The 20,949-nt window shown below is 38.4% G+C and overlaps 1 protein-coding gene across 3 annotated transcripts in view; it reads left to right on the top strand.

The window, feature by feature from the left end:
* Nucleotides 1-20,949, top strand: part of PTPRB (protein tyrosine phosphatase receptor type B) — a 124,124-nt gene that overhangs the window by 26,694 nt on the left and 76,481 nt on the right. For 2 of the 3 annotated variants that reach the window (XM_077111429.1, XM_077111430.1), the window contains exons 4-8: nucleotides 3,361-3,634; nucleotides 14,308-14,586; nucleotides 15,408-15,665; nucleotides 17,268-17,531; nucleotides 19,231-19,500. In XM_077111429.1, the coding sequence (XP_076967544.1) occupies nucleotides 3,361-3,634; nucleotides 14,308-14,586; nucleotides 15,408-15,665; nucleotides 17,268-17,531; nucleotides 19,231-19,500 (1,345 nt within the window). Of the gene's footprint in view, nucleotides 1-2,832; nucleotides 2,975-3,360; nucleotides 3,635-14,307; nucleotides 14,587-15,407; nucleotides 15,666-17,267; nucleotides 17,532-19,230; nucleotides 19,501-20,949 lie in introns of those variants that run through there. The other variant, XM_077111432.1, reaches the window with a different exon arrangement.

The raw sequence follows: 20,949 nt of genomic DNA, 5'->3' as shown, positions 1-20,949 counted from the left end.
CTAATTCTTATTTGTAAGGGCATTATAGTGGATCAATTTGGAAGCATCTAAACTATGTTGTTACAAAGATATTTTCTCATTGTCCTGATTGGTCCTTTCCAAAGTTTGGTCCATTTTTGGTACATTTACCCTGAGTTATATAAGGAGGGTTTTTTAGGACATATCTTGGAAATGAAATCTAACTCTAAAAGTATTAATTGATGGAGTCCTATAAGTTGGTGGTAGGTAGTATAAATTAAAAAACAATGTTTGGGAAAGTTTGGAGAAAATACAGTTTATGAAGATGTCCACAATGGACAGAAGAGTTTAGTAAATTTAGGTGGGAAGATTCCAAATCTCAGAGACAACCTGTGAGAAAATTTTAAAACCCTAATGGAAAAGACAAAGAGAGGAGGGGCAAAGGTGGCTCAGCAAGAAAAGTTAAGTAAGGGGGGACGGGCAATGGATAAATTTAAAAGGTGATTTGGATGCAATATGAATTACTAAGCAAACTAATAGGTATACAGTGCATCAAAGTCAGCAGATGTGTTTTAACATGTGCAATTTTATTTATTCTTCATAATGGCTCTGTGAAATATTTGGAGCCGATGTTCCAGTTTTACAGACAAGGAAACCATATTGTTTGCTGAATATCACAAGAAAGGAAAAATAATGTAAAAAAAGGAATAGGTATTTTATTTAAGGGGAATTGTACAATATTTGTCCTATTGTATCTGGTTTATTTATACTCGACATAGTATTTTCAGGGTTCATGTTGTAACAGGCATCAGAACTTCATTCCTTTTTTATGGCTGAATAATATTCCATTGTATATATACACTAATGGTGGTGAGGGTAACACAATATCGTGATTGCAATTTATTCTACTGAAATGTATACTCAAGAATGGTTGCAATGGGAAAGTTTGTATTTTATATGTGTGTGTATCTTACCAAAAGAAAAAAAGGGATAGTACTGAAATAAGACTCCTGTAAAGGCTGAAGGCAACCAGAGTCTCTAATGAGGCTTGCAATATTTAATGGGGGGTGGGGGGTGGGGAGACAGGGAGGCTGCCACTGATGAAAAGGCATGCCAGGTTGTACAAGGCCACTGAGCTTGGAGGATAAAATATAAACGGGGGGGGGAGGGGCACACTTTTTAGCAAGACAAATGACCTGAGCAGATTCCATTTTCCCAGAAATTCCGACATGTATCAGATTTGAACTTCTTTGAGTGTCTGCTAACTTAAAAAGTAGATTTTGAATATCTGGTATGGTTCCAGATTAAAAACTCACAGAATCTCTGAAAGGGTGAACGCTTTCATTGTTTCACTAAGAGATTAAAAAAAAAAAGTTTTCTAAAAAATCAAAAAAAGAATTTTCACTTTTTTTTCATTTTTCCCTGAAAGTAGATATCCTGGTAAAGTAGCCAACGATATAGCTTTATGTATACCCTGTCTATTTGAAAAAGAAGGGAACACTCATCCTTCCTATTATTTAGCTCTGGAGGTGTTCTGTTTTGAAAATTAAAATGTAAGGTGATATTCTGCTCCCCTTTTTTGACAGTTGTCAGGATGGCACCAAAAGAAATAAGCATTGCTGCAATATTTTACTGCCACCCATGTACAATTAAACATTTTGCTCTTCAGATAATAGGGACTTTTCTAAAATCCATTTCAGATACATAATCATTGGTGTGCTGAGGCATATGCTAAAAGGCATAAAGTTAGTGCTGAAAACTGGAGTAAATTCTTTCTTCATAAATTTGTGGGGAGATGAGCCATAACAATAGTACCTGTTTTCCACAGATGAGAGTTTCTCCTGCTTTCTTTTGTTGATTAGACAATTGCGGGTGAAATGCTTTAACTACTGACTGGGTGTTCAGTGATGAAACTGCTTTGCTTTTAGGTTAAACAACTGAACAATTGGTGATTATATTTGTTGGTGGTTAGCACTATTCATATAAGATTAAGGGAAGACACAGACCCACCAAAGAGGAGAAAGTGAATAGGAGAAAAGAGTGACGATCAAGTTGACAAAGGACAGGACGCTTTCGGGGCCTTTATCTCTTGCTGATGGTCAGGGGGATGCGCCTTGGGACAAATGAATGCCTGGAGGTGAGAAGGGCAAAAGCACTCTAATAAAAGCCTTCAGGAAAGAGTGTAGGCGACCTGGGAAATCTGCTGCAGTCAAGGCTGATCCTGGGAAAAGAAGCCTGGGAGAAGACAGATGAGGAAGATAGGAAGGAAGATAGGGAGGGGAAGGTGCAGGGTGTGGGGAGGGGAAGGGGCGGGAGTGGGGCCTGGAAAGTGAGAGGAACACAAGTACTAATTGTCGCTGAGAGGACTGGGTCGAGGACCACAGAGTGGTGAAAAGTGAAAGTCTGGGAAGAGAAGGAGGAGGAAGAGGCAGAGCCTGGAGGACACCGACACGACTATAGGTTCAGGAGGCGGCGGCGCGCCGCAGCGGGGACGGCTTGGCCGCCTCGGGGTATGGGGCCCTCTTGGCAGCCCCAGGCGTTGGCTCCTCGGGGCTCCCTCCCTCCCCGGCGCATTGTTCCTTTGCCGGGAGACAAGGAAATTGCCTTTTGATTGCGGAAGTCCGTGGACGCGGCTCGGGGCGAGGCAGCTCGGGTCAGAATGGCAGCGTGGGAAGGGCGGCGCGCTGCCTGCCCCCGCCGCCTCTCGCGTCCGCAGCCCGCCCGGGGCGGCAGCAACAGCAGCAGTAGCGGCGGCCGCCGCGGCCCCTGCGCGTCGCCAGGCCCGAGGGAAGCGCGCTGTGCCCACGGGGCGCGCTGAGCGCGCGCAACAAGTGGCCCCGCGGCCCGTTCGGGGCTGTGCCGCCAGCGCCCGCGACTCCCGCGCTGTGCACCACGCCGGCCCGCAGGGCCGCTCTGCGTCCCAGCTGGCTCTGTTTGGTCCGGGGCTTGACTGCTGAGCGCAATGCTGAGCCATGGAGCCGGGTTGGCCTTGTGGGTTGCGCTGAGCCTCGTCCAGGTGAGTGACCTGAGAAGGGGCTCATCCGCCCCCTCCCCGCCGAGAACCAGATTCTCACTTCACTTTACCATCTCCCAGTTGAGCCGTGGCGAAGGACGTGGCAACATTTCTTCCCTTCCCTTGTTAAAAACGATCTTCCTAGGAACTCCCAGCCACCCTGACAGCTCATCCTGCTGTCAAAGGCAAAAAGCCACCTTCTCTCTCCAGCTGCTCCTACGGCAAAGCAACTGGGAGGAAAGTTGGAGGGCAAAGGATGGGCGGAGGCTGGGGGTAAAGGAGGAGTGGAGGTGGCTTTGGGGGGGTGGGGGTGGGCAGGGGGCTTGCTGGGAACACATCCCTGGGCAGAAAAGACTTGGCTTCAGCTGCTGTCTCTGGTTACTTTGCAGACAGGACTGGCAGAACCAGTGAGATGCAACTTCACCCTGAAGGAGCCCAGGGTCTCCAGCCGGTCTGTTATTCTCCAGTGGAAAACTTTGGGGTCACCCTGTAACTTTAGCCTCGTCTACAGTTATAACACGTCGGAGGTTGTGTGGTGCCACCCCACGCAGATAGACAACATCACCTATGAAATCACCCTCAAGGATTTACAAGCAGGAACCGGCTATAACTTCAGAATTGTGTCTCTGGATGGAGAAGAGAGAACTGTGGTCTTGCAAACAGGTAAAAGTTGACTGGTGCAGCCTGGAAACCCAGACCACTCAGGGCTGGGTTCTTTCTTTTCAAGCTGGTGTCTCCTCTGAGTTCCATGTATATAAAATATAAAGATAAAAACATCAGTGCAGAGAAATACCGACAAAGACTTCAAGTCTTCTTAGATCCAGCCAGAAATGGCTTGGTTCACTTTCAAAGAAGGTCTTAGGGCTGAAAACAGAGGACTAGCTGCTCATAGGAGAAACTATGGGCTGGGGAGAAAATTTGTTCAAATGATGTGGCGTGAGCTCCCAGTTTAAATTGTCAAACACTAGAATAATTTTAAGTAAATGTTTTTAGAATAGATAATGGAGTGCAAGGATTAGGGTATGCCTTTCCTCAACTGCGTTTTATTTTTGGAACCATGACATAAAATCTTCAAGAACAGAACAGAGTTATTCACAGGGAAATTTTTGAAAAGCCTTTGATGGGAGAGGGCAAAAATTATTTTATATAACTTGAGCAACTAAAGCAGCATAAGCTCAGAGGACAGCCTTTGATGGCCCTACACTTTTGGTAAATCCTTCCATGTATATGGTAAGAGTTTGTCTTTGCTGCCTCTGGTTCTCATCTGTAAAATGTGTGTTAGATTTGGTCATTCAGGTTCAAGTTCTTACCTGTTGGAGGCTGTCATACACATTGTTTTACCATATACCCAGCTGCCACCATCGGATGCCTCTTAATCCTCTTAACTTTCATGTTTGATGATTTCATTAGTCTTTCTTTTAACATTATCTTCATTTGTTGCACTAGTGAAGACTTACTTGAATCCAGAAATTCAGATTTAAACTTAATCTGGAAGTTAACTTTAGAAATGTGTTGTCCCTTTTTGCCTTTCACATTTCAACTTGTACGAAGATCACTTCTTGAGCTACCGTTCTTTCAAAAAGTCTGAGAACTTTCTGGAAGTTCACCGGGAAGTTACAGCAGGGTCAGGAAATTTAACTGGACTTGTGTGATAAGTCATCCAAATATTAATGCTCTTATTTTTTTCAGAGAAAAAATTTGAAAGGCCCAATTACGTCACTTGACTTATTTCAGATGGAACTCTTAGATAATTTCTGAGATTTGCAAGTGCTTACTTTGAAAAAAGAAACCACTTGTTGGGATTTGGGGTGTTTTTATAGAAATCAAGGAGATGCTGAAAATCAACCACATTATTTGAATGTTTTACAGAAGTTTAAGCTTTGGGGTTTTTGGTCATCAGGTTGTTGGTTTCTTGGCACTTGAAGACAGTTTTGTGAGTACTCATACAATTAATACTGTGAAATTTATGACAGAATCTTCAAATGGGCTAATTACATTTCATAAGGTATTTGATGAACTAGAGTGTGTTAAATGGAACAGAATGACTTGTAAAAATAGGTGAGCTTTCCAAAGCTTGTGGGAGAAAAGATGAAGATTTTAAGGAGCCAAAATGCATTTAAGTCAGAGGATTTACTTTTTGGAAAATGATTCAAAGGAAAAGGACTCTCTATGGGTGTTACTAGTTACAGTGGGGTTTGAGTTTAATTATGCATGTAGGTGTTTCAATTCCAAAGGAACTTTTGAAATGTAAGACATATTTCATTTCATTGACTCTGTTGAGTAAAACAAGACTTCCTCTGCATCCACTATGTGTTAGCATTCAGTGTTCTCATAATTTCCTTAAGGAAGTACTTTTCACAGACACTTTTCACCAAATATTTTATGAGCTTCATGATGAGTATAAGAAGAGATATTTGCAGGTTATGTTTGTGTAATGATAATGTTTTCCACTTATTTGTATTATAATAAAACCCTTCTTAGGGTTCTCTACATTTTTAAAAATAAAATAACTTAAGATAATTTAAAAAACTGTTTCAGACAGGAGTTTGGGGGGGTTATTATTTATTTACTTTTTTTGTCAGTAGTTCTTTCTTTTTTAAGAACATATGATTTTTTTCAAATAGTTAAGAGAAGGTACTAATATGCTCCTAGATTGATGGCTAAACTGAAGAGGTGAGATCCATAAATCATATTTTATTGTTATTAAAACAAGACCAGTGTGTGGTATAATATTAAGTATGGGAAAAGAAAGAAAGAAACAGAAGGAAGGAAGGAAGAAAGGAAGGGAGGAAGGAAGGGGGGAAGGAAAAAGTCATTCCAATATATTTTGTTTTCCTTATTCTCTTTTGCCTGTCTTATTGGTCTAGAATAAATAGAGTGAGACATGATTTAGATACAAGTACAGAAGTTGCTTGGATCCTCTCTGTTTAATTCCAAATCAGATTTGACTGATTGTTTTCTGATAAGTTATCTAAATACCTAGTTATTCTGCTGTCATAGGAACAGGACCTTACGGATCAAAAATTTAAATTTAATTAAATGAGACAATTTCAGTAGTCATCAGTTTCCACTCCAGATTTAACATCAGGATCAAAGAACATATGAGGATTCAAATTCACTTCTGCAAGCATTTGTGGAGCTTGCATCCTACAGAGAACTCCGACATGCTGTGATGAGTGAGCTTATAGAGGGAATAAACAAACATGGCCCCTGCCCTCGCGGTCTTGCAGTGAGGTGAGGAAAAGTCATGATGAAGTTTGTAGGGAGCTTTTAAACTATACCACTTCTTTCCTAGCAGAGGACCTCACCCTTCCTCATGTATGCCATGCTTGCATAACTTTAAAGTAGAAGACATTTGGTGGTTTGCAAGTTTATTTTGGTCATTAAATGGTCCACACAACAAGTCTATCTTTCGAACGCCGAATCATTTATTGTGAAGTCGCCAGAAATCAGATGATGGTGATACCAGATATTGAAGAAACTCAGCACTTTTGTAAGGCTCAGAACCTAGAGTAGAGGTTGCAAACAGGTAGCCCGGTGGGGGGGGGGGGTGTCTAGGTCTAAATAATAGAAATAATAGATAGGTTCAGTTTGGCTTTTGTAGTGTTGTAAAAATCAAATTATTCCCCAGCATTAAAAATGAAAAATTCACATGAAAACCCGTATGTATGGATTCTCTTTAAATATTTAGATTTGGTTAAAATGGGTCTGTCTTCCTGGAACTCTCTGGTGCTGAATTCTAGCTTCTCTCTTCAGACACCAATTCATCGGAATTCCCCTGAATCAGTTCATTTATTTTCATCACTTGAATGTATCCTGAAGACATCTGAATATGACATATGAATTTGTGACTTCTACTTTCGAATTTTCTCATTTAGAACTTGTAGAGCCCTTATTTGACAAGCAATAAGAATTAGGTTTTTCGTACCTAAAATGGTATCTAGCGTATAGCAGGTGTTCAATAAATATTGTTTGAATGAGTGTATAGAAATTTGAAGAGATGGGTGGATAAACAGATGGATAGATAATAGAGAAAAAGATCTATCCTATGTAGAAACAGGTAGATAGTGAATAAAAATATTTTTAGTGGGAAAATGTGTATATGTTAAAAATATGGGTTATGGGTAAGTTATGGGGCCCAGGAAGTAATCTTGAGGTAGAGAACTTTATCTATAGGAAGAATATCTTAGTGGGATTTGCATTCTTGTTTGTCAGTTTCAGCTACTAATTAAGCAGCCTAGAATAAAGGGCATAAAAAATATCTCAAATTATTTTAGCTTTTTAAATATTGCTATGATTAAAAAAAATTGTTTAAAAAATTATTTTAGGGGCTTTGTTACCAAATCTCCATATCAGCTACTATTTCCACTTTAAAATGTTGCTCATATAGCTTTAAATATAGGCCATTATTCCTCAATAATGTCTGTAAGCTACTTACATAAAAAAATCTCTTGCAGAGCTTGTTGTAAAAAGGAGATTCTTGGTTTTTACCCCCCATGTAATGAATTAGAATTTAGAAGGAGTGAGCCCTGGGGAATCTGCATTTTAAACAGCATCAAAATGAATCAGTGCACACTGAAGGTAAAGAGCTCGTCACATAGTTTTTCTCTTGTTCTTGGCACCATTCCTTCTTACATGTGGTTAAGTCTATAAACCCTAGGAGTATTTATTGTCTTTCTGAAGAAAAAGATAATACTCTAATGTTTGTTTTTGACTGTTATAGTATGCAAAACACCTTTTTTAGTATGCCATAATATTAAAACACACATCCAAACATATATGTAGTTTAATTTCATTCTCATGACAACCCTGTGGAGGGGATATTATGAAGAGGAGGGTAAGATAGTGGTTTAGAGTTGAGGTCTAGAGGCAGCTTGCCTCCACCACTTACTTACTAGATAAATTGCCTTGGGCAAGTTACTTAACCTCTCTAGGTTTGTTTCCTAATCTGTTAAAAGTAGATTATAATAATGCTTACTTCATAGGAGCATTGCAAGGTTTAATCGATTAATACATAAATAGCTGTTGTCACATAGTAAGAGTTCAGTAAGTTTGCTTCTACTATTTTCCTATTAGAGATAGGATGTGGATCTTCTGTGAATTAATCATAATTCATAATTATACAAATCCACACATCTAATATATGGTATAGCCAGAACTGGAATCCTTATTTCCTGAAACTGCAATATTCTTTCCTCTACTCTGCAGAAAGAATTTTTAAGTTTGTGTAGTCCTTCTAAATTACCATATGATATTTTGTTGTTACTTTTCTAATCGGCTTTTAAAGATGAAGAAGTATTACAAAATACCTTTAAATCTGCATATATTTAGCCTACACGAAATGTGAAATAATGATTAAATGTGTGCTAGCGTTAAGAAACTATAAACATCTATTTATTTCAATTACGTTGAACTTTTTTAGTAATAGTCTTAAATATTTAGCACCCAACCATTAGTCATCTAGTTATTTCAAGAATTTTAAAGTCAACCGGGCTACATCTGCAGAGTGAACCAGCTCAATTCTCTGTAGTTGATCTTCCTTTGTATACTTAGGAAGCCCCTTCTGTTGGTCTTAACTTCTATTGGTGTGCATGGAATTCTACAGATTAGCTAGAAAGAGATAAAATCTAATTTACCTGGACAGAATGGGAGAAGAACAGAGAAACACCACTTTGCCTTCTATTCCCAGTAAAGGACACTGCCGGCACCTTTCTGACTTTGTGAGGAGAAAGCAAACCCATTCTATAAGTATGAATGTATATAAATGAAAATGCATATATGCCCCTAACCTATAATATACCCTCCTGAACATGGTAGGGATACAAACAGATTTCCAGGGATTCTTGTTTATTTTGTGTTTTCTTTCTTTTATTAGGGAAAAATTCAAACACATGGAAAAGAAAACAGAAAAATGTAATGAACTTTTCACCTACCTGTAAAAATTATCCGCTTATGCCCAAACTTGTTTCATCTATATTCCCACCCACTTCTCCACCCTCATATCATTTTGATGCCACCAAGTCATCATCTAATCTCACCTGTAAATATTTCACTATGCATCTCTAAAAGATAAGGATTCTTTTAAAGCATAACCACAATATCATTATCATGCATAACTTAATAATAATTCTTAATATCAATGTGCCCCGGTTTGGAAGTGCAACTAAGTGATAGCACGTGAATTTCTGCATTAGAGGGGCTTCTGGGCAGCAATAATTGGAAGAGGAGATTGGGAACTTCTCTTTAGCACTTTAGATAATATTATGTAGCACTTTAGATAATATTGAGAAAGCCTCAATTGTTGCTCAGATTTAGGTTGGGACTACTGAAGGATATCATAGGGAGAAGATTGCCAAAGTCTCCCTAAGTTGTCCAGTACCCTCAGTGCTGACACTGAGATTTTTTTTAAGTCCTACTTGACCTTCCAAACTTGGTCAAGTTCACTTTTTCATGAAGCCCATCCCTGAGCCCTTGGATGTCCTTCTCTATTTTACGTATTTTTCTTTAATGCTGGTCTATACGAGTGGCAGTAACACTGATACCAACTTAACATTCACGGGTGCCCCCCACGAATCAGACTGTGCTTAACATTTTACCTCCGTTACCTCCCAACACTTCAGCTCTGTAAAGTAGGTATTGTTAGCCCATTTTACAGATGAGGAAACTGAGGACCAGGGAGGTTAAGCAACTTGCCTAAAGCCACCCCTTTGGTGACAGTGTGGAAATTTGTACCCAAGTCTAGTCTGACATCAAAAGTCTGCTTCCCTGATATTTCGTTTTTGTGTTTGCCCTTTTCACAAATGCCTTAATTCCCTGAGTTGATTAGAATCTCAGAGAGCCAGTCATCTGGTCATCTATCTGGTTACATACTAATGTGAAATATGGTAGTCCCCAGAATAAATGGTAACCCACGCACTTGTTAAGTAATGAAGCAAATGATTGTAGAAACTATTTTAACTTTCCTTTTGAGGGTGATAAATCTTGCAAAGCTCCTTAGTACCTGAATTTTGTAATTAGTTTATAAAGGTGTTAGACCTAAGGCATGGCAGTCTAATGTATTAACATAAAATAGTGTACCATCTTTAAAGAAAGCCAGAAAACTCACCATAGTCAAGCAGTAGGGAAAGATAAGGTTGGAGAAGGGATGTGATACCAGCTTGAGGAACCTTGGATGCGTAGGAAGAAACTTAGATGTCTTCCTGAAATGGGAAATCATGGAAAGTTCTTGGTTCTTTAAGAAGGTATACGGATGGCAGATAGGAGAGATATATAAAAAGTTAACTTGGTAATAGAGGAAGAAAAAGGGAAAACATCTAAAAAACTCTTGGAGTAATCTTGACACAAAGGAATGGGACCCGAGGCAAAGGTAGTAAAATTAGGCAAAAAGGTTCGAACGAAAAACACACGTTATTTTCTAAAATAATTATAATACTCATGGAACATAAATGACTACAGAATTAGATTTAGCTGTTATTACTGTTGTTCTTCAGTTTAGCTGTGCTACAATGTTCAAATCACCATGTAAACAAATCAACAAATTTTCCCATTATATCCCCATAGACATCTGGTTTGATTTTTGTTGTTGTTATGCTGAATGTGCAATTTATGACATCGCTTTCCACCCTGGGTCAGCCAAGGTATGATTGAACACACAATTTGAAGCCAGGTGTTTCAAAGCTCAGTTGTACTGCCTGTTACCTGTGTGATATAAAGGAGTCACTCAACATCTCTGAGCCTGATTCCAAACACGTTGTCAACTATGAGATCCTGCATAAGTATAGTGCAGTGTTATTATGCCTTCAAGAAAAGCTTTTGGCACCAATGCATAGATTGGCTGCAGTCTTGTTGTAAAGTTGAATGAATGTGATCGTTATCAATTCTAAATATTCTGGAAATTTCTATATCAAGATACTGATATTTTAATGGCTGTGCTCAACAAAAAAATTGATTAAGAAAGAAATTTGCTTACGTTACATGTGTCTTTCTGTAAGTCAAATTGGGGGGAGAAAAAGGAAAAAAAAGAAAGAATTCATTTTGGTTCAAGAATTTAGCCAAACTTTCTATTTTCTTTTGAGTTCAGAAAGATTGATTGACATCAAGCCTACTTATGAAACTCTGGGGCTTCCTGATTCTGGTAAATTCATTCAAATATATCAGATGAATACCGCAGACCTTTGCATTTGACCTGCCATATTTCATGTCTTTCTTGAACCAAGAAGTACAGAAATGAGATGTCTTAAATTTATGGCTGATGATACATTTTAAACAAAGTTAAAATATTGATTTATGGTTTTTGACAGAAAATATACTTCACTAGTGACTATGTATCTGAGAGAGATGAGTTTTTCAAAAACAGGGAGGCTATAAAAGCACACATATGTACGCTTGATCCCTCTAGCCAGCAGCATGTATTACGTAAGTCAAGTAGCATTTTCTAATTACATATAATCTGTCGTATGATCAGGAGATTACAGGTAGATAACTAAATTTTCACATAGCATTAAATACTTCACTGTATGTAAGCTATAAAAACAGCCCTTATGAAAGTATCTAATTTGTGTCTAACAGAATAATGAAAACATTTTTAATACAGCAGAGCTTTCATTGTTTTTAGATGAAAAAGTGCTTCTCTGAAATCTATTTAATTTCTGCAGTATGCATAGTAATAGTGGATAATTGCCAGCAAAGGCTTTATCACAGTGTAAATGGGGTTTAAGTGTTTGTTTCCAGCGCAGGTTCTCCCAGCCCAGGCACTTCCCAGTCTCATTGTTCCTTTGTTCTAGCGGATGTACAAAGGATTGACTGTTTTGTTTTCTGGCTCAGAAAGATTAGATAAAGTCTGCATTTCTGAACTTCACCCTCTAGGCACGCAACTTTAAAATTCAATTTCTATAGCTCATGTTTTGCAGATTACATATGTTTAGATTATACTAATCATTTTCACTATTCTTTTTTCTGACCTGGTAGTAGATGTAGATGAGAGTATTGGTTTCTTTTGACGTATCACTGGGAAGTAGCCGTCCACTCATCCTTGTCCTTCAGCTGCCACTTCAGCAAGAATGTGTCATCTCAGTTGGGTCCTCGGCAGGGTTGTTCTTGAGTTTCAGTAGCTGTTAAGAGCTCATGATAGTGAAATGCCTTAGTCCAGCCAAGCAACAAGAAAACTTTACCCCGGGGCAATTATGTTCTTTCCTTTCGTTTGACACTAGGTAATGGACTGTTATATAGGATAGAACATTTAAATATCATTGCCAGACATAAACTTCAGCTTTTCCTTAAGAACATATAAATGAGAATCATCGTTTGGGAATTTTTCATCTTACTTCACCAGTTAGAAAGTTAGTCCATGGGAATAAACTGGTAAGATTTTATCAGGGCTTTTTTTTTTTATGAAGGAGGCAAGTAGGGCTACATCAGTTTCATTGCAAAAGAAAATTCTACTTTTGCCTTAAGTTTATATTGATGAGTTCCCATTATGTGCCAGGTAAACTCTTCTCTATATTTTGTTAATCCTCAAAACACCCTGTAAGACAAATATTCCCATTATCCTCATAGACAGATGGGAAAATTGATGCTTGGATATGTTAAATAGCTTGACCAAAGTCTCATGGCTGATAGGTGGTGGAGTCAGGATTTGAATTTAGTTTTAACTCCAAAATCCACAGTCTCTACCACTATATCTCACTGCTTCTTCATGACATTATCTTTTCTTGGTTATAGGACTAATCAGCTTCATCCTCATCATAACAGCTAACATTGAGCATTTTCTGTATGCCAGACACTAAGTGCTTTATATGTAATATTTAATTTAACCTTCATAATAAGTCTATGAAAAAAGAGTGTTCTTATCAATGTTCTGTAGATGGGCAGCTGGGGCATAGTTAGGTTAATTACCCCAAGTGACATAGCTAAAAAAATAACAGAGCTGGGTTCAAATCCAGGCAGTTAAACTCTAGAATCTCTTCGAGTAGTCCAAAAGGCTGTGTTGTGGTATAAACCACATAACCTTGTCTTCCAAGCTTGCCAGTGCTTTGGGCTGTCTCTGGAATGTCTCCGAGTTACTTCTACCTCCATGTACTTGTCAGCTAACATAACATATTGCTATTAATTATCGATAATATAAAATGTTATGTTATCGTATGTGGCTCGTTAAATTTTTTCAATATAATATGCTCATATAAATCATAGCATAAAGACATTAGATTGATCAAATGTTAAATTAAACCTGTCATATCCATATGCCTTTTGAATGTAGAGTAAGGTTACCTTGTTCCTATCTATATTTATGATCATAATAGGTGAGCACCTTCTTAAACAAACATTTTCTGTTCTAAGAAGGTTCTAGAATTTCTGGAGTATCTGTAAGTAAAATGTAATCAAGATAAGAACAGGTCACTGTAGCCATGCTGCTAAATCACCTGAATAACCTGACCCTTGGAAATTGGTCTCCAATATCTTGATCCCACTTTATAGGTCAAGAACCATGTAGGATTTCTGAACATTTCGCATACATAGGTGCTCTGCCCCTAGCATTTAGGGTAGGAAGAGTCTTATTTCTCAGATTTTCTCCCAATGCACCAAAAGAATAACAGCTCACTAAATGCCAGTGACCCCTGGTTCCTGACCTGGGGACATCCTGTTCATCCTATTTTATGTTACACAGTGGAAATTCAAGGCATGGCTTTGAGAGTTGAAAGAAAGTGAACAGCTGAGTGCAGAGCTTCCCCATTCCCACCTGTGCTATGGGTTCCAGCAGCTCAGAAGTGTCCTATATGCTTCATACCCGGAACTGAGATTTAGAAAACCTACAGATATAGGCACCTCCAGCTGTTGGGAGAATCCATTTTGGTGAATAAGCCTAGCTTAGGTTCATAACCAAATCTGTATCTTTTCTGACTTACTAATATATGAAAACCATGCCAGGTTATGTATACTTCCCACCAAATATCCATAACCTAGGAAAGAAAAAGTTCAGTGTGAATTTCAAGGTATTTCTAAATATCTGTATTTTCTGCAGAGCTTGGATGTTTGGCAATGCTTGAAAAGTTTGCTGAATTTTCAAGCCAAGGAAACTATAAGCTTGCGTGGGTTTCCAAGGTCAGAGCTACCTTAACAAAAAGTTTTATTAGAAAAAGGAATTCATGTGAGTAGTAGCTAAGTGGTTTAAAAAAAAAAATGAAATGGCAGGTTTGGAAGCAAAGTTAAAATGCCAGTTTGTTTCACAGGCAACCGATTCTTAACGTTTTTAAGGAAAATTGATCTGAATCGTAGTGAGATAAGCATGTATTTGCAGACCCCTTCAAGCCATGCTCTCTTTCTTGGTATTTGCCTTGCAGATCCTTTGCCTCCTGCTAGGTTTGAAGTCAATAAAGAGAAGGCTTCTTCAACCAGCTTGCATGTTTGGTGGACTCCTTCTCCCGGAAAAGTTACCTGGTATGAGGTGCAGTTATTTGATGATAATAACCAAAAGATACAGGGGGTTCAAATTCAAGAAAATTCCCCATGGAAAGAATATACTTTTTTTAACCTCACTGCTGGTTGTAGATACAATATTGCCATCACAGCTGTTTCTGGCAATAAACGTTCCTCTACAGTTTATACCAATGGATCAACAGGTAAGAACTGTTTACATATATCTGGGTGTTCTATGGTCTTTCTGGAGTTATTCTTTATTTAAGGAATGGTAGTGTGATACAGTGGGAAGACCCTGGACTGAAAAGAAGGAGGCTTGGCTGTGCTGTTCACTTGCCATGTGATTTTAAGACCTGGACCGAAACGTATTCCAAATTGAAATAGATGTTCCCTAGTGGCCCATCTAACCCAAATCCTAGATGTCTAACCCAAAATGAGAATTTTCTGCCTCATTTTCTAAGTCTGTGCCATCACATTTATTTTTACAGTGCTTTCCTCCTTCATATAGTCTTTTCATAACATTAAATAATGTATTTCCTAAATTTTCCTGTGTTTGAAACAAGTCTTTGCTTCCTTGACTTGGTGAGAAATGTCGCATCTTCCATATCTGATAGCAATGCCACCTCTCTCCATAAAGTATGTGTCTTTCATATCATTCCCTCTCCCTCGTCTTCTCTCCCTATTTTTTCTCTGTTTTTTCTCTTTCTGTAGTTTTTCCTTTTCCTCTTCCTGTGGCTGCTATGCAACATCATATTCCATTCACAAAAATAACCTTAATACCTACTAAGCAGGTGGAGATAGAAAAGTAACTTTGATGTAGCTTTAGGCTGTGGACTTTGAAAAGCCCACATTAAACAAGGCTCCAGTACAATTGCAGAAGAGTGTGGTTATTCATTACCATTATCCCACCAGAGAGAATCATAGAGAAGCTTAAAAGAATGTGTGTGATCTCTACGTAAATGTGTCTGTCTTCTATAAGAAAATTATGAAATGACTCTTTGGATATACATTTTTATCCCACTAGTGCCATCCGCAGTGAAAGATATTGGTATTTCCAAGAAAACTAATTCTCTTAGGATTTCCTGGTCCCATGGCTCTGGGAATGTGGAACAATACCGGTTAACATTAATGGATAAAGGGATCCCAGTTCATGGCAGCATCGTGGACAAACATGCTACTTCCTACACCTTCCAGGGGCTGACGCCTGGCCGCCTCTACAACCTCACTATTGTAACTGAGGCTGCAGGGCTGCAAAACTCCAGATCAAAACTGGTCAGGATAGGTAAGTTCCCCTAGTTAGTGGAACAAGAATTATGCTTAAATCAAGGAACTGTTTAATGTACTAGGTTTATTAAATTATTTGAATAATGGTAATATAGGACAAACTGAAATTGCTGTAAGTTATAGAAGGTCCTTAATATAGATCTACTTTTCTACCCAGAGAAAGAAGATTCCGTTTGATTCTAAATTTTAGATTTGCTCTTGGCAACATTTTGAAGTAGGCAAAGTTCATTGCTGTTTAGATTCCAGCTTCTCGTTTATTATACGTATCTCCTTGTAAGGATTCCTACATTCTTCTTTTAGGAAGGCAGCCACTGTCTGTACAACAGCCTCAAAATGAATCAAGATAACTTTTCTCAGTGATGTACATAGATATATCCCCATGTTGCAAACAATTCCAAAACCTGTACCTAAAAAAGTATGTCTTAAAATCCATTACTGCAGGATCTGTTCTTACAGCCTAATCTAGCCTGATAAACTAATCTGTGCTGTTTTAATGAATAATTCAGAAACATATTTATTCACTCATTCAACCATTATATTTTGAGTGTCAACTATATTCTAGGCATTGTGACTATAACAACATCCAGAAATGACAGGTCTTTGCATTTATGGAGCTTGCATTTTACTACATTAGAATGCTTCCGATGGGTCTAATGATTAATAAATCCCTCTCTTAGTAAGTTATCTAATTTAAGAGAAGCTTTAAAATATATAGTACCTTTGAAATTGCTCTGCTGAATTTTCTGGAACAGGGGGAGAGGTGGTGAGATAGAGAGAGTTGGGGATACCTTACATTTAAATACCTTTTACATCACACCACAAAGATGTGTAGACATTCGACCCCCCCCAAAAATGCTCCATATACCTTAAGAGTTATTTATGTACACCAAGGGCAAATTGTGCTTCTGACTACTCTATGCAGAATCAGTGTGCTACGCCCATTCTCGTAATGAATCCTTGTTAATGTATAATATGCAATTAGTGAGGCCCAAAATTATAGCATAGATAGATAGTAGAAAAAATACTTACCTAAGTGTGTCTGCTTTACAATCATTCCCTTTTGTTGAAATAATAACACAACTATTAAATCTTACCATTATCATGATTTATATGAAAAATAAAGTATTTTAGCATCCAAAATTTTGTAATTGTCAATCAATTAATCAATCTATTTATGAAGCTCTTGATGTTATTCTATATATACACCATGGAAAAAATTAGGCAGATGATCGGCCTTTTTGAATATTCCATTTAAAGAGTTTCAGAACTGAAAAGGTCCTTATAAGTCTTTTGACCATCCCTCATTTTCCAATAAGGAGAACAGCTCATTTGAGATAGAGAGAGCTGCCCGGAGTTGCTCAGCTGACTGATGGCGAAGTCTGAACCAAAATTCAGGCTCCCAACGGCCAGGGTCATGCTCTTTCCTCTAGCCGGACAACCTTTTTTTGATTATGCAATATTATTTTGCCACTTAAAATGGTTGTTCCCTTCTGAGCAAGGACTGTCACTTGCAGGAAGCAAAATCCCCAGTGAGTATGTGGCTTGCAAGATTGGTAAGATATTCTCCATAAAAGTCTTTTTTCCTTTCTTTCTTAATTAGCCCCCATGGAAGTCTCAAATTTGAGGGTGACAAATGATGGCAGTTTGACCTCTCTAAAAGTCAAGTGGCAAAAACCTGCTGGAGATGTAGATTCCTACAATATCACCTTGTTTCACCAAGGGACGGTCAAAGAATCCAGAACACTAGCACCCCAGGTTACTGAAACTCACTTTAAAGACTTAGTTCCTGGACGACTTTATCAAGTTACCGTCAGCTGCGTCGTGGGGGAACTGTCTGCTCAGAAGATGGCAGTGGGCAGAACAGGTAACTTTTGGGGTCCAGCATATTCCTTGACTTCCCAGATTACTCTCTGATGTATCCTAGAAAATGGCAAACGAAGTTGGTGGTGAAATTCCTTTCCAGCCTGGAAAGGACGGTCTATATGCCTGCGGGCATCTGTCGGCCAGGGCCCCATGCACAGAGTATTGGAGAGGATGAATTGCATTCAACTGAGTTATTGAAGCAAGTATTTGGATTCCTGAATGATCTGCATAATTGTCTCTGCCCTGTGCTTTATTATATGATACCGCTTAAGTATCATAAATGCCAAAGTATTGATGCCAATAAATAGAATAGCAAGGGCCCATTAACATTTCACCATGCTTTCCATAAGTTATTTAATTAATTTATGTCATCAAACATTTATCCTATGTCTTCTGTGAGTAAGTTACTATACTAGGAGCTTTAGAAGTTATTAAAGTAAATAAGACCTGCTACTTGGCTTTAAGTTAGGAATAAGCAAACCATGGCCCACTTTTACATTTTAAAGGGCTATAATATATATATATATATACAGAGACTTATAAATGGCTTACAAAGCCTGAAATAGTACTATCTGGCCCTCTGGAGACAAAGTTTGTCGACCCCTGCTTTACATTTTAGTAGCACAGATATAGAATATACACACACACGCAAATAAAAACACATTCTAACAATAATTTTAATGTTCTTCCCATGTATTAGACACTGACTAAAGCATTATTTCATTTAGTTCTAACAGCAAAGCCACAAGAGAATTCTGTTATTACCACCATTTTACAGATAGTTTAGAAGGGTCAAATAACTTGCCCAGTCATACAGCTAGTAAATGGTGGAGTTAGAATTAAAGCCCAGCTATATGATGCCAGAGTCCATTCTCTTTGCTCTTAGCGATTCCGAGAAAGAGCTATATGGTCAGATTTCTTCGATGAATTGGCCTTCAGCTTGCACCTGAAGAATGTGTAGCTCATTTGTGGGAGGAAGGGATGAAGAAGGAAGGACATTTGAGGTGGAGGGAATAAGATGAGCAAAGGCACGGAGGCAGAAGAACCCGTGGGACTTTCAGGTCTGCAGAACGTGCAGCTGGAACCCAGCATTGTGGGTGGGTAGGGGGGAGTGGTCAGAGAAAAGACTGGAAGGACATGGCGTCTGATTTTGGAGAACCACAAATGCCGAGCCAAACCCTTGACGTTTTATTCTGTAGTTATTGGGGAAAAGCTGAATGTTTGTTTTGCTTTTTTTGTTTGTTTTAGTAAAAATATAATAAGGTAGAACAGAGCCATGTTGCAAAAGATTCATCTTTTCAGATTAAAAAGAGGAATGTTTCATAACCGCCACATCTAGTATCTCTCTCAAAAAATGCCACGTCCATCAAGATTACCACCATTCGAAGCAACATCAGTATCCTGTCGAGGTTTGCTGTGCAATCAATAAAAACAGCACAAGTAGGATTAGGTTATTAATGGTGTTCCAGAAGATCGCATTATTGATATATTAGACAAGTTATTTTAGCATACATTACTTGAGTGTTAAATATCTCCAAAATGAGGAAGAACAGTTCTTTGCAATCCATAGACATTAGGTGGAGATAGAAATGTTGAAATACAGTATTGTATCTCATATCTATACTTGTGCATAGAAAGGAAATGAATATCTTTACTTTTGGTTTTTAGTATCTCCTGTTTGACATCTTTCCACCATTTAGTTCCAGAGAAAGTTGGAAACCTGGAGGCAAATAGCAATGGTCGGGTGAAATCCCTTGCGGTGAGCTGGTCGCCCCCTGCTGGAGACTGGGAGCAGTATCGTATCGTACTCTTCAATGCTTCCTTGGTGCTGTTCAATGTCACCGTGGGGAAGGAGGAAACACACTATGTCATCAATGACATAGGGCTCATACCGGGAAGACAGTATGAAGCAGAGGTCACTGTTGAGAGTGGAAACCTGAAGAATTCTCAGCGTTGCCAAGGCAGGACAGGTAAGCAAATATTAAGGTGTTCATGACGGATGGGGCCTTAATTTGTTCACATGCCCAAGTAACGTAGGTAATGTCGATGCCATCCCCAGCATTCCTTGAATTTGAGATATTATGGAGAAGTAGAGTTTTCTCCCCAGATTTCTGACCAACATGAAGTTGCTTGGGTTTACTTTTGTTAAAAAACACCATATAAAAGGAAGACCATTGTACGAAGGATACAATCTGAAAGTAAAGACTTAATCCTTCTCCCAAAAGTAGAGAGTTCACATCTAGTTATCACAGTTGGGGAATCACTGCCTTGGCCTAATACTGACTCATCTGGGAATTTCAGCTACCAAGGAGGTGGAGAGGGATGGTTTTGGATTCCAGGGCAGGGATAAATGAGGATACTAAGACGTGAGTCTTGGCATTCTTGTTGTCACCACTTTACTGTAATCCCAGGGAAAGGCATGACTTCTCTGAGTCTGTTTTTCCTCAGTGTTCAAGTAAAAGAGTTGTCCTTTGCATTAAAAAATTTGGGGAAAATCCCTGTGACATTGGGATGAAATTCAAGTATTTTCTTGCCCAAACATAGAAACATAACTACATTGAGTCAATGTTCTTTTTAGAAGAATATCAAAGAAAAGGATCGAGACCTTCCTAAACTTACCAACAGTGTCTTCTAGTACTCTCTTCATTTTCCAAATATTAATGTCGTTCAATGATGATCAAGACCTAAATTAAGCAGTTTTTAGTATTTCACATAAAAAGCATCTATATCCTCTCTAATATTTTATCACTCTCCTCTATGAATTAAGAAAATGTAAGGTCAAGGGACAATAGAAGTCATCAGCATGCTGGCATAATAACTAATTAAGAAAATGTAAGGTTAAGGGACAATAGAAGCCATCGGCATGTTGGCATAATTTTCAAGAGAACTTTTCTTAAACTGTACCTCCAGGTGAATGAGATGACTCGAAATAGACCTCAGTGTAAACAATCCAATTCATCTCTGTATAACTAAAGAAGAAAGATGCAGGTTTTAGGACTCGACTAGAATAGAATTATAGAAGGTTTGTTTGATGGAAAAATTATGATATAATTTTACACGTTGATTCTTCCATGGTTTAGCTTCCCTTTTGTTTTGTGGAACCAAAATTTTGCTCTTAATAATTTCTTCTAGACTGAAAATCGTAATGGAAGAAAACCTTTAAAAGAAATAGAAGCAATTTTGGTTTTGGATATAGGTAGTCCTTAATCAGATGCTATTATTACTTGCCAGCCATCCCTTTTGTGAAAACATTAGTATCCCTTCTTGAGAAATGGATGGAAGAAAGCACTTGTTTTTTCCAAGGCTTGGGGATAACAAATCCTCCCAACTCCACCTAAATGCTCAAACTCAAACTCTTCTCTGTGGTTCTGTGGATGACAAGATTGAATTAAATATTTTTGTATCATAGAATTCACATG

Source organism: Tamandua tetradactyla, chromosome 7, assembly GCF_023851605.1.
Source record: "Tamandua tetradactyla isolate mTamTet1 chromosome 7, mTamTet1.pri, whole genome shotgun sequence".
NCBI classification, from domain to species: domain Eukaryota; kingdom Metazoa; phylum Chordata; class Mammalia; order Pilosa; family Myrmecophagidae; genus Tamandua; species Tamandua tetradactyla.
Note: the sequence above shows the minus strand (reverse complement) of the source record. Positions and strands in the feature narration are given on the sequence as shown.